This window comes from Delphinapterus leucas, chromosome 19 (assembly GCF_059928025.1).
Source record: "Delphinapterus leucas isolate spDelLeu-1000000601 "Yukka" chromosome 19, BTC_Dleu_Yukka2, whole genome shotgun sequence".
NCBI classification, from domain to species: domain Eukaryota; kingdom Metazoa; phylum Chordata; class Mammalia; order Artiodactyla; family Monodontidae; genus Delphinapterus; species Delphinapterus leucas.
The window spans coordinates 47649343-47662528 of record NC_143147.1 but is presented as its reverse complement, the minus strand read 5'-3'; the positions used below and the strand labels follow the sequence as shown (position 1 = coordinate 47662528).

At 46.6% G+C, this 13186-nt stretch overlaps 1 protein-coding gene across 1 annotated transcript in view; it reads right to left on the bottom strand.

Moving 5' to 3' along the window:
* Positions 1 to 2705, bottom strand: part of SKAP1 (src kinase associated phosphoprotein 1) — a 275906-nt gene extending 273201 nt beyond the window's left edge. Inside the window, exon 1 of the mRNA XM_030762053.2 lies at positions 2635 to 2705. Coding sequence (XP_030617913.1) covers positions 2635 to 2683 — 49 coding nt within the window. The 5' untranslated portion in view covers positions 2684 to 2705. The remainder of the gene's footprint in view (positions 1 to 2634) is intronic.
* Positions 2706 to 13186: the final 10481 nt, after the last annotated feature.

The window sequence follows — 13186 nt, the reverse complement described above, 5'->3', positions numbered from 1 at the left end:
TTGCTTTTTAGTCTTAAAAATATGTTATGGACACTTTCCAAGCCAATATATACAGATCCACCACAACATTTTTAATGGCTGCAAAATATTCCATAAAATGAATAATCATTCATACCATCACCTGACCTTTCCTAACTCATGGACATTTACTATGGATCCTGGTACACATACTTCATGTCCTTTAATTTCAGTAACACAGATTCCTAGAAGTGGAGCTGGTCAAATGAAACATTTTCAAATGTTTAAAATTTAACAAAATTAATTTTAGACCTTCAGAATTTCTGTTCCCTTCTTCATTATGCAAAATTTGGCATAAACCTTTCACAATGCTTTGCATATTTTATTTTTCAAAGCACACACATTATGTCAAAAAATGCCCCTGTCATTTATGCTCATGTCGTTATAAATAAATAAATGCTTAAGTTAGAGCTGTGATGGCCAGTGTTAAATCACTGTGTAAATGCTTATGCCTTGGTTTATGAAAGTAGTAATTCATTGTGGAAACTCCACCCGCTCGGCCTGTGGCAGCACTAAAGTGGCAGCACTCTTACCCTGTGACTCCCTCCACTGAGTGACGACATAGAGATCAGGACCTACATATTTTCTGTCAACAGTTAACCTTAAAAAGTGTGTGGGGGGGGCGGGGAGACAAACAGCAACAGACGATAAATCGATAGCCATTATGGGTTTATAATATCTACAAATTATTTGTAGTACAATGAATAATTCTGCTGGTCTACACCAGAGAGTGTGTTCCATAAAAAACAAAACCTACGACCAATATGTTGCTATGATTACATGAACCTTTCAAAAGCATATTCTTCAAACACTTTTCAATAGAATTATTGGTTGAATCCCACTTTCACATTTTTCTCTCTACTTCAGATTCAGACTCTAACTGCAAACTTAAAACAAAAAAAAAGCCTTAAAGAAATATATTAACCAACAAAGCTCCTTAAAATTTAATCTCAGACTCCTCCGTATATTCTAAAGACCCAAGCACCAACAGAGATTGTTAAGACACAGCAAGTTTGATACAGAAGTATGTGACATGCAATTAATCTCCATTCATACCCTGCTCTACTTGTCAGCAAACAAAGGTTCTGCTTTAGGAGGAGATCTGAAGACTTCAATTAAAAACAGTCAGCTAACAAGAAAATAATCTAAGCTAAAGAAAGGTGGCTGGTGCAGAAATGAGCTGTTTACCAAAGTGTCAGTTTTGAACAATAAAGAACTGCACATCAAAAATGTTGAAGGAGTGGATGTCATTGCAAGCTTCTGAAAATTAAAAGGAATCTTCTACCAAGGCTGCACACAAAATGGAAGTCTAGTTTAACTAGGTTGTAAAATAGGTTCCCTCTCAACAAATGACAGATACCAATAAAAAGAATCAGATTATACCTTTAACTGCAAGGGCAGAATGAAACTTTTTGCCACAGTTCCTTCCCTCCTGGAAACCAGACATGTAGAGCCTCTCTTTACACTTGGAATTATTGAACCAACAGTAGAGGGAAAGGCCGGGTTGCTTCTTCTTAGACACCCAGATGATGCTTTTACCCTGCAAATACTTTTCTATTCTGAAAATTTAGATTCACTCGGGTCATAAGTAAAATAAATTTGGAAACTTCACCTCAGAAGAAATACCTAGTTGACAGCTTTTACAGAGAAGCAACCCAGAATGGAAACCGTGCCACAAACAGACCGAAAAGACTTGCCAAATATTTAATTAGGAGGCATTTATACCAAGATTAGAAGATAATGGAGATATAAAACCAATTAAATTGAGAGAAACTGAAAAAAAAAAACTGCTTGCCAAAAGTATGACCTGCCCAAAGCAAGTCATTTGTCACATAGATGCCAAAAGGCTTAATTCGGGAAGAGTTTCCTCCTGGGACCCTTATGCAAGCACAGATTCCAGGTCCCCGTCCTTCCAGGAAGGTCAGTTACGGGAACAGCAAGTTACTTTCACCAGAAAAAGTGTGAGGCAAGCAGATGATCTTGTAACTCTGGAGTGTTACAGCGGGATGTGTTGAGCGTTAGTGACTGAACACACCGCAATGGGGCACTTCTAGAAAGGGAAGAGATGTAATACCAGGATCCGCCTGCCCCAGGTGCATGAGGGACCCCCAGAGCTGCAGGCAGGTGAAGGGGACCTAGGGTCTGGGTGCCCAGGCCTTGGCTGACAGGAGACCGGGAGCCCTCACAGCCCCTTGGGAGCCTGGGGCGCTCTAAGCTGGAAGGTCAAGGTACCGTGTGAGCGGAACAGACGGAGTCAGGGCGGGAGAGGGACGAGAGCGAAACCTATAGACGCAGGGCGTCCCGAGGAGAAAGGGACAGCTTGAAGGCCAGCACGGCGGCCCGGGGACCATGAACGCGGCCTGAACTTGCTCAGAAGCCTGGTGGCTAAGTGGGAGGTGGAGACGCCATGAGGGAAAAGAAAATGTGTTACTGAGGCGAGTGAAAGGGACCCTGAGCGGGGGATGAACAGCTGGCTCTGCAGAGTCAGGACTCCGGCAGCCTCGAGGTTCAAGAAGGCGGTGGGTGAGGGAGCTGACGGGGAAGGCCGGCCTTGGGAGCCGCTGTCGTCTCGCCTGCTGCCGGGCTCGGCACGTGAGACTCCCGGCGGGGCGTTACCTTCCAGGAGCCAAAGGATCTCCTCTGGGAGGGCGGCGGCGGCCTGCATGTGGCGGGTGGCGGGTGGCGGGCGGCGGGAGAGGGCCGGGCGGGCGGACGGGCAGCAGCGGTACCTGACCCTCTGTCGCCGGCGCCGCGGGGCTGAGCCGCAGGGCGGGGCGCGTTCAGGAAGCGGCGCGCCGCGGGCGGGACGCCGGGGCGGGGGCGACACCTGTGCGCCGGGCCCGCGGCCCTCACGGCGGTGCACGAGGGAGGAGGCGGCCGCCCGCGCACCCCCCCAGCCCCCGGTTAAAACAAAGACGCGACGCCACCCCCAGGCACCCCGTCCCCGGGAGGCTCCCCATCCTAAGTCCCGGACAGCGGGCCTCGGGGGTAGGTTGAAAAGCCATCGTGGCGCCGAAATGAGGCTCGAGGAGGCAGAATCCGAGGACGGGGTCAGTCCCCGCCAAGTCGGACCACAGTCCTTTCCAACCCAGTTCGCTCGTCCACGCCCAGAAAACCAGGGCAGAACCGCTTGTCAGGCAAACCAGGACGTTTCAAGGGAATGACCATAAGTCCCGATACATAATCTCAAGCCACCAACTTTGGGGAGAATCAGAGCAGTCCGGCTGCAATGGACACAGGGAGCCAAAGTGTCCCTTCCTCCCTAAGTCTGAAAGGATGCAAGGAAAAGAAGGGGTAACCCAGGGAGAAAGCTGAGGGAGAGGGGGACCCAGCCCTTTCCCTCTAAGAGCTGACGAAGGGAGGAAAGTGAAGGACAAGATCACAGAAGTGTGCTTCCCTCTCATTCAAAGTAGTAGGTGTTGGGTGCCAGTGTCCTGGCTGTGATATGGTCCTGTGATATTGCACGATGTTACCTGGGTAAAGAGGATAGCTCTGTATTATTTATCATAACTTCTGTGAATCTACAATTATCTTAAAGAGTGTTTTTTTTTTAAGTACAATAGGCCAAGTACCATGAAAAAAGTATAAATTGCCTGCTAAAAGGAGGGAGATGAATATAAGAAAAGGAGGGAAGTGCCAGTGTATGTGTGTTTAGTGGTGTGTGTGGCATTTGAGATGACTCTGAACACACCAGACTTTGAAGGGGCAGGAGGGCTTTCCAGGTGGAAGGACCAGAGTAAACAAAGATGGAAAAGCCTTCTCCTGCTTGAGGAAGAGCTAATGACCCTCTTTTACTGGATGGTGTAGGGAAATTATGGTTGTCTAGAAAAATTGAGGTTCTATCGTAAAGGGACTTGAAAGTCAGAGTGAGGATTCTGAACTCAATTGAGTGGACATTGGAGAGGTGTCGACAAATTTTGAGCTGAGGAGTGAGCTAACCTGAGCCCCTGTATAGTATGTGATCTTATACACATCTCACTTCACCTCTACCAATTTCCTCTTTGTGAAAAATGGAGTTTCTCTTCTCAGATTCTACCTACAGAATATGTGGGAAGCATTGGGAGTGGTAAGAGAAAGAAAATGGAGAAGACGGGTGAAGTGGTTTTTACAGCAGCATCAGGGGAAATAATGACAGAACCATGGATATGGGGATGGGAGCAGGAAGGAGAAACTCTCCAGAAGGGCTCCTGGTAGCAGTGCCTGACTCCTGGCATAGTTTCCCTCCAGAGATACGTTTCAGGGTTGGGGGCTTGATCCTTTAAGTGGTCCAGCGGCTTTGAGCCATCTATACATCTGAGTCCTGCCGTCTGAAGAGGAATGGTGCCTTGGTTTCAGGGTTACATGATGCAACCACAAGTTGCAGTAAATTGAGGTAGAAATGTGGGGGGCAGGGGCTGGCAGGAATCTCAGGGAATCTGGCTCCTGTTGCAAGGGCTTCTTGCCCTGGGAAAGTTAACAGTGGGCAGGCTGCCTCTTCTAGGCTCCAGAGCAATACCAGTTCCCTGCTGGGGCATTTTTACTTTTACCACACTCAGTGCTCCTTCTACAAAATTGTAGCTGCTCTGGAATCATTTTTGAGTACTTTTGACATGTGTTAAAAGGCAAGGGAGACTATATGGGAACTCTCTGTACTACCGTTGCAATTTTTCTTAAATCTAAAACCGTTCTAAAAAACAACAAGGGAAACACGGTCCCTCCTATACATAACCCCAGCACTTTGCCTTGCTTTCCTCTGAGCAGTGGAAGGAAATTTGACAACCTCCCCCTCTTCTTTAAGGATATTTGTCAAAGGCTGATCTAGGCTACAAGTTAAAGGGTTGTTTGATAAAAAGCAATAAACCCTGGTAATTGCATGTCCTATCAGGCCTCACTGCCTGTCATAGCTTACTTATACCAAGGGAAGCAGCAGAAACTCAAGGCAAAGATATTCTACATCCACTGTGGATTTTAGAGGGATAGGGTAGAGGGAGGTGCAGAGCTGGGTAGAGTGCAGTGACTGGCAGATTCCAATATGCCACTGTCATGTTGCATCAAGTTTCCTCTTGCAGACAGAAACCTGCCTCCACACATGAGCGCAGCCCCTCCTTAATCATCTAAGGACCCTGGTTCAGCAGTCAGCCTTACTCCTAATGACATTCTGTTAAATGGACAAATTCCTCTGAAGCCTTGTCCTTCTTTGAAATCCAATTTTGCAGGAAGCCAAATCTGATTGGGGGTAGCCATGGAAACCACACTGAGGAGTCTTGGAGGAGGTAGAGAGAGGCAAGGCAAAACATGATAGTCAAGAGTCTTTTACTGCTCTGTCGGAAATATCAAAGGGATCTGGAGAGGTTGGCAGCAGACGAGTCCCTGCCCGGGTCCTGTTCTGTGTGGCTGGGTACCATGTGGCTGTCATGGGAGTAAGCAGCCAGCTGTCTCCACACGCAGGCAGGGGGATGGAGCAGAATACACAAGTCCCAGGTCTGTCTGCCTCCCTCTTTTTCCCCTCCCCCCAGCCCCAATTCCAGCAAGATCCTAGCATCCCCTTCTTAGCTGTCTCCCCTTTAAAGGCAAACAACAAAAGAATGACAAGGTTAAAATACAAGGCCCTCACAGATAAGAGGTCCTTTGGAGCAGAGGCCATGAAATTAATCTGAAATTCCTTGTAATTAGATAAGATAAAGGTATCTAAAGAGATGCAGAGCAGCCAGGAATGGAGTCCACAGCACGATATGCAGAAAGGATACCGCCTGGTCCACAGGGGCCCCTCACACACTGTCAGGAGACAGAAGACAGAGAAAACAGGGCCCATGCCAGCCTCTGGGCTGCTTGGAGATGCCGTCTACATGTTCTCATGCCAGGTGGGCGCTCACTGAATATTCATCCATGGGGTGTCCAGAGGGCTCAATCAGGAAGAAACAAAAGCATCTGGCACCCAGAATGGCATGGGTAGGAACAACTGCAAGCAAAGCAGGAGCTGGCTGGCACTGCTCCGCCCTAGGTGAAATGGGTCTGGAGAGGAGACTGCAGAGGGCAGCTCTTCGGCTTTATTCTGAGCTGGTTATTGATCCCTGGATGCTGGGTCACGACACACGGCGGAGCTGACGTCTGCCCTATGGATGTGCGGCCACTGCATCTCAGCCCCTGGGTCCCAACCCCATCAACTGGGCTTATTGACTCTTTTATTGACGATGCTGGGGCCTAATGGGCACAAGAGCTGCACACTTCATTAAGGACTGTGGAAGGAGAGATGACGCATCCAGCCAGTGCCAAGAACCAGGCTCACTGCATGCTTGGCCAGACCCCGGAAACCAAGCCTTATTGCACCCTTGAGGCAGAGGAGCTGGACACAAGATGCTCGCTTGGGCACATCGCTCAGTGGCCTTAAGATGCAGGGTTTCCACAGCTTGCCAGAAGCCTTGCTCTTACTAATTAGCGAATCTTTCCATTTAGGTGGGTCTTATTATACACACACTCACACAAATGCACTTCGATGGCCTCCCCTTCCAGCTCACACTTCCAGATTCTTTGCACTAATACATACAACAAAATAAGCAGGTTCTCGTATCATATCAGGGAACATTCCCAAAGCAGGTTCTCAGTGAGGCACAGGCTCAGAATAGAATGAGGGACTATTAAAACTCAAGAGTCTTCAAGGTGATTCAAATTTAAGATAAGGAACTGACCTAGTGCTCTGCACAGGGCCACCCACCTCAGCAGGGGCTGTGCTGGCATTAGAATCCTGGTTCTCTAGTGCTGGTCCAAAGCTCTTATAGAACTGAACATCTGAGATGGATAATTACAGCCCAGGGATTGCTAAGCAGCTCTGTGAAACAATCAGAGTTGGTCTCCCTCCATCTAAATAGTAACATTTCTTTCTTTGTTCTTTATCTCATATTTCTATCACTCCCCTTATTATTTTTCCCTAATATTTTTTTGTATCTTCTTTGCCTATCCCTTAGACCGCATTAGACATCCCCCAGGGGCACTGCTGAGTCGAACAGAGGCCCTAAAGACCAAAGGGGTTGATGACTCTGACATTCTCTGTCTTTGATTGGTTCTCTTGGGAGTCTGAAGTGTGGGGGGGGGGGGCAGGTGCGGGGCATGCGGAAAGTGTCAGCTGCAGCCAGATGAGGCTGTGCACTCTCTGAGTGAGACATGCAGGCAGTCTGTAGGGTTAATCTGCATGAGAGGCAGGTGGGGTCAAGGCTAATTTTATAGGCTAGGTATTTGCAGACATGATAAATTTGGAAAACTATGGAAGGAGTAACCCTTTCTTTTAGGGGTGATTAGGGAGATTAAAAGTAAATAATAGAAGGGAAGCAACCTTACAGAGGCAGAACTGGCCTTTCTTTGATTTCCTTTCATTTATTATTTCAAAAGGCAAAAGTTTAAGCTCATAAGCCCCTTCCTTTATTTCTTCCCTTTCTTCTCCCTCACTTTACTACAGGTGTTAGAATTCAGGGTTGGGGCAGGGGGATTCAAGGCGAGAGAAGAGGCAATTATTTAGAATCTGATAGAAAGCTCTGGTCTGCACCGCACAGGTGCATACATGCTTGGAGGAATATGCACAGTAAGAGGAACTGATGTAATCTGGCCAGACTCACCAATATTTACAAATACCAACAGAAACACTGCCTGGAGTCAGAAAAAACACCAGCAATGGCTGATTATTTCAATGCAAGAAAGAGGGTGAAAATACCCTTCCCCTAGTGGACATCCTGTGTGTAATGACCTTTAGGTCCCCGAAATACATTCTTTCCTTTCCTGCAGAATTGTGTCAGTGTCCATTTTGATTTTTCCCTTTCTAGATGTCTAATCCTAAACATCCTTGTCCTAAATGTCCTAAACATCCTTGGACTTCCTCTCTAGCAGCATTTTCTACCAATGTAAACCATGCTCTTTCATATACAAGACAGCACTCTCGGTCCTTGTTGCACTGATTTTTAGACTTTACTTTGAATTGAAAAGTAATTCAATTCAGTGAATTGTCCCTCCTCCTTCTTTTCACAGAATTCATGATCCCCCCCCATCTCCTACCACCTTTTAGATCTTCAATCTCACTGTCTTTTTCATCTTCAGTCTTCCCCTCTGTCTGCTAACATCCTTGGTCTCCTCTATCCTAAAAACAAAACAAAACAAACAAAAACATTCCTTCAACCCTGCTACCTTCTCCAATCTCATCCTTTCTTCTCCTTCCTTTCCGCCATCAGATCTCATGACCTTTGCCTGTCTTTGCACCAGTGAAGTGACTCTCCTGAGGGTATCGATGCCCTCCTTCCTTCTCACCTCTGCTTAGTCTTTACCAACCTCTCTCTGCAGCACTGGGTGGCATCGGCCACTTGCTCTTGCTTTGGGCACCCAGCTTCCTTGGCACTGCCCTATCCGGTCTTCTTCCTATCTTTCCTAACTATTATTTCTCTGCTTCCTTCTTTGGCTCTCTTCATTTCACCTTCTAGTCACAGGTAATCACCAGAGTTTCACACTTGCCTTTCTCCTCTTCCTCTCCTTTCTCTCCTTGTTCTCTGAGTCCCCAGTGGTTTCGTTCTCCCACCACCACAAATTTCCCCTTCATGCAGATGACTCTTCTAATTTATACCTTTGTTGTGCATTTCCACCCGGATATCTGAACAGTTCCACCAATTTATTATTTCCTCTCCCCTTAATCCTTGTAATGGCAACAAAGATCAGTGAAAGTGGCATGAGCTTATGAGTCTAAAAGATGTGAGTCCCAATGCTGGCTCAGCCACCTGGCAGCTCTAAGCCTCTGGACAGAGCTATACTAGCCTCAGTTTCCTCATCTGTAAATTGGATATCATAATTCCTACCTTACAGGATAATTATGAAGCTTAAGTAAGATGGCATTTGCAAGCATATATGGTATATGCTCAACAAATTGTAACTGTTATAAAGAAATTGCTATTGTCCAGTAATCCAAACTCAAAATGTAGGACTCATCTTGGACCCTTCCTCATTCCCATTCCAAATATCCACCAACCCTGCCAATCTTACCTCTCCACAATGTCCTTTGAATCCCTCCTTTGTTTTTTGTTTGTTTGTTTTTTGCAGTACGTGGGCCTCTCACTGCTGTGACCTCTCCCGTTGCGGACGGGCTCCGGACGCGCAGGCTCAGCGGCCATGGCTCACGGGCCTAGCCGCTCCGCGGCATGTGGGATCTTCCCGGGCCGGGGCACGAACCCGTGTCCCCTGCATCAGCAGGCGGACTCCCAACCACTGCGCCACCAGGGAAGCCCTGAATCCCTCCTTTGAATCCTGAGTGTCACCACTCTGGGTTGGGTTCTCATTATCTTTGTTGAGATGTGATACTGAAATGGCTTTTAATCCAACCCTCAGCATCCAATCTCCCCATTATCACATGCCACTCTTCATCCATATTCAGAATACACATCCCAAAGCACAATCCTGACCCCACCAAAGAGGTGATAGAGTATAGTGGCCCTGAAGTATAGCGGCCCTGAAGTCAGGCAGTTCTCTGCTCAAATCTGCCACTTGCCTACTATGACCTTGGTCAAGCTACTTATCCTCTCCATACCTCAATTTCCCTATCTGTAAAATGGCAACACTATTAGTACTTTCAAGGTTGTTGTGAGGATTCAAAGAACTAATATATATTGTGTTTATAACTGCCTGCAACATGGTAGATGATTCACATATGTTAGCAATTATTATGATCTCTGCATTCATTCCCCACAACAGCTAGCCCTGGGAGGTGCTTAATGCCTATATATATACTGAATCATCCGTAATATCTCATTTGAACCTCCTTGCTCACTAAAGATATATTTGAGGAGTGACTGGCTGAGATATGTGTGTCATTGGTCTCCAAGGATGAGAGCTTTTCCTCTTTATGAAGCAAACTTGCCTTTAAAAAGATGGAAAGAGTGGCCTTGGCTTCCTTAGCACCGGGCTGTAACGAATTGTGATAATCAGCCTGCAGATTCTCCCTGCCTACCTCCAAAGATTTCCTCCCTGCCCTATCTATTCTAGAATACTTGCAGTGCTTCTGAACCACATGGGGAAAACGTTCGTCTGGAAGGCATGAGACATTAACTCCTCTTTTCACTCACTGCGGCAGAAATCAAGTTTCCACTATAAATACAGACCCCAGAAAGAACCAATCAGAAGGCAGATTATATCCCAGGAGTCGGTAGCCTCTTTAGTCTGTAGGGCTGCCAGCAGGGCTGAGCTCTACAGAAAGCAGTGTAGGGGGGGAGGGTAGGAGGGGGTGTTTGACAGGGAGGGGTGATGGACTAGGGATAAAACAAGCAAGCAAGAAAAATGGAAACGAAGAAAGTGAATGAGAAACTGGATGAAAAAGTAAAGAAATTGAGAAATAGAAAGAAAATGTAAGAGAAAATAAAGAGGAAATTAAATCAAATAGATTCACTCCATTTCCCTAGTTGTAATTTCAGGATATACCATGTTCCACCCACAAGGACATTGAGAAGCTTCAGGGAGTGGCTGTAAATTCCTAAAGAAAAGTGCCTTGTGGAGACTCAAGCTGTTATTATCCACTGCTGTACTTTTTAGCATATGCACTATCAATACAATGACATGTCTTACTGAGTAATATGTGATATTCCACATCGTGAGACTATTGATACAGAATTTCCTTTCTCAGAGCTCAATATTCCAATCAAAGCCTGTTGCATCACATCACTGAGGCCATCCACTTAATGACAAGTTGTAAGATGCATATTGCAGAATATTCATGTTCATTTTATGCTCACAGTGCTTAAAATCTCCTCTAAACAGCCTCTGCTCCCAGCCTATTAAGGTGCTGGTGTTATCTACACTCCGTTCAATGGTGTGGAAATAATTGTCTTGAGACTAAAGAAAAAATTGATGGTCACAAGCCGAGTCAGCACTTGTGTTCTTTTCTTACTCTGTTGAATCAGGTGTTATTTACCTCTTCCAACACCTGGGACTCCTGATAAGTCACTCCCCTGGTAGCTTTTTCCAGGACAGCGCTGTGGGGTCTTTGGAAGAAGCAGGGATCCTTCATAAATGGTATTGTTATCAGCACAATTCACAAGCTACCAGATGTGCAAAATCGAAACCACCAAGGGTACTCAGGCAGAGGGGCCTTCCCCAGCTCCATCTGGCTGCTCTGAAATGTGCTCACGACTTGGAAGTTATTAGAGAAAGAAGGGCTCTACTTAACAGTGGGCTCATGTGCCTGTGAGAAGATGCTTGTATTCTGACAGTCGGGATGCTTTTTGGTTCCCCCACAACTGCTATACCAGCACCGCCATCCCAGAGCCCCCTCCCTGCAAACCTGGCTCTGCTGGAGGCCTGCCTGTTAGAGACAGGTGGGCCCTTTTCCCCATCTCTTCCTCTTCCTCTTATCTCTTGGATGAAGCACCAGGACTCAGGCTGGTGAAGGAGAGCGATTGCCCCTGGCAGCTGATGGTTGGGCAATGGGGCCTGTGACTTTGCCTTTAAATATCAACCACACACACAGACAACACTGGCAGCATGAGAGGTTTCCATGGTGACAGAATGCAGGCCATGACCTCTGTAAATGTAATCAGAGCACTGGGATTGGTATGTGAGACAGGTTTAATTTCTCCTCCGATGGAAGCTCTGTGGTCCGGGCCGTACATAGGCTTCGTACATGACAGACAACCTGTTATCTTCGCCGGGGCAGCTCTGCATATGGCAACCCCCACTGCTCCAGAGCTGCTTCCTCCACAGTCTGAGCAGGCTGCAGGATGTAAAAGGTCACTGGGGACTGGAACGGCAGTCACATCGATACCTGGCATCCCTGCCCAGTGTCCTCAGGAGGTGCGACTGTCCCTTTTACAAGGAGCAAGTGTGGCATGGTCCCATAAGAGCCAGATTAAGGACTTGGAAGATTGGCTGAGGTTTTCATCTCTGCTCTGCCACCAACAGTGTGATTTTGGGCAAGTCATTTAACCTCCAACTTTCAACATCTTACCCCCGGGAGAAAATGCCTGAGGAAGAGAAGGCTGAGGGCTTCCAGAGTCCCCAGGAGAAGATGGTACCCAATTATGCTTAATAGGGTAGGCTTAATAGTTCTCACTCTACAATCCCCAGTGGAACCCTGCCCCAGGAAGTGAGTTTTCCATCTCACCAGTGCTAGTTACTAGGGCTTCTAACCCTAATTCTATGGTTAAAAACAGAGAGTGTGATGATCACCATTGGAGAGCCTCAACAGGACGTCCTCACCTCTATACTGATTTGGAAACAAAACCAGGATACAATTCCTTCCAAGCTGGCCCAGAGTAGGAGACCAGTTCATGCTAAACTGATGGAAAACAGAGGCTTGGAGAGGAATGTAGCAGTATCAAAGGAGGAGCCCACAGCCTCTTCCCTTGACCACCACTCAGCCTTGGCAAAGAGCTGCTCTGACCACTTTGATGCTGGCATCCTCTGAGTCCATTTACCAAATCATATGAGACACTGGCAGACACTGCCAGTCTTCCTGCTTTTCTGATTTCTTTCACGGTTTCAGTATAGTGCTCTGAAAAAAAATAAGCTTTGGGCTAATAAGAGATTCATAGGGCTGTATGATACATTTTTCTTTCCAAAAGGAGCTGGTTCATAAAATTCTCCTTTCAGAACCTCATCAAAGAATCTTAGATTTCAGAGCTAGAAGGCACTTGAGAAACCCTGTAGCTTATAGTGAAAAACTGAGGTCCAGACTGGAGAAGGGATGTACCTGAGTTACAGCAAATTAATGAACAGCTGAACCACAAGGGTGTCGGGGGCCCCATTCTGCTCAGCTGAGTACTAATTTGCTTCCTGGAGGCTTTTGAACCTCAAACTGAAGCAGAGAGGAAGTGAGGGGAGGATTCAAAAGTGGTTGTTGAACATTGGAATCAGGAAATGGTGATTTGGCTGAATCTACAGATAATAGCATTACCACTTCCTGTGTTAGCTGATGCCAAACGAGGGAAGATTCTAGATAAGAAAATAGTTAAGTGACAGGACCATGGGCTTCCAAACAATTATCCCCACCCAATCCACACTGTTTCTCTCCGGCCACTGAGAGGAGCATGAGTCTGATTTTTCAGAGAGTTTATAGGTTAGTGTCCAAAACAGAATCATGAAGCCAAAGAATAATGGAGTTTATAGGAACTCCAAGAGAATATCTGGTTTGGCATCATGTCTTCTGGTAACTAAATCATCTAGGACAGGTAAT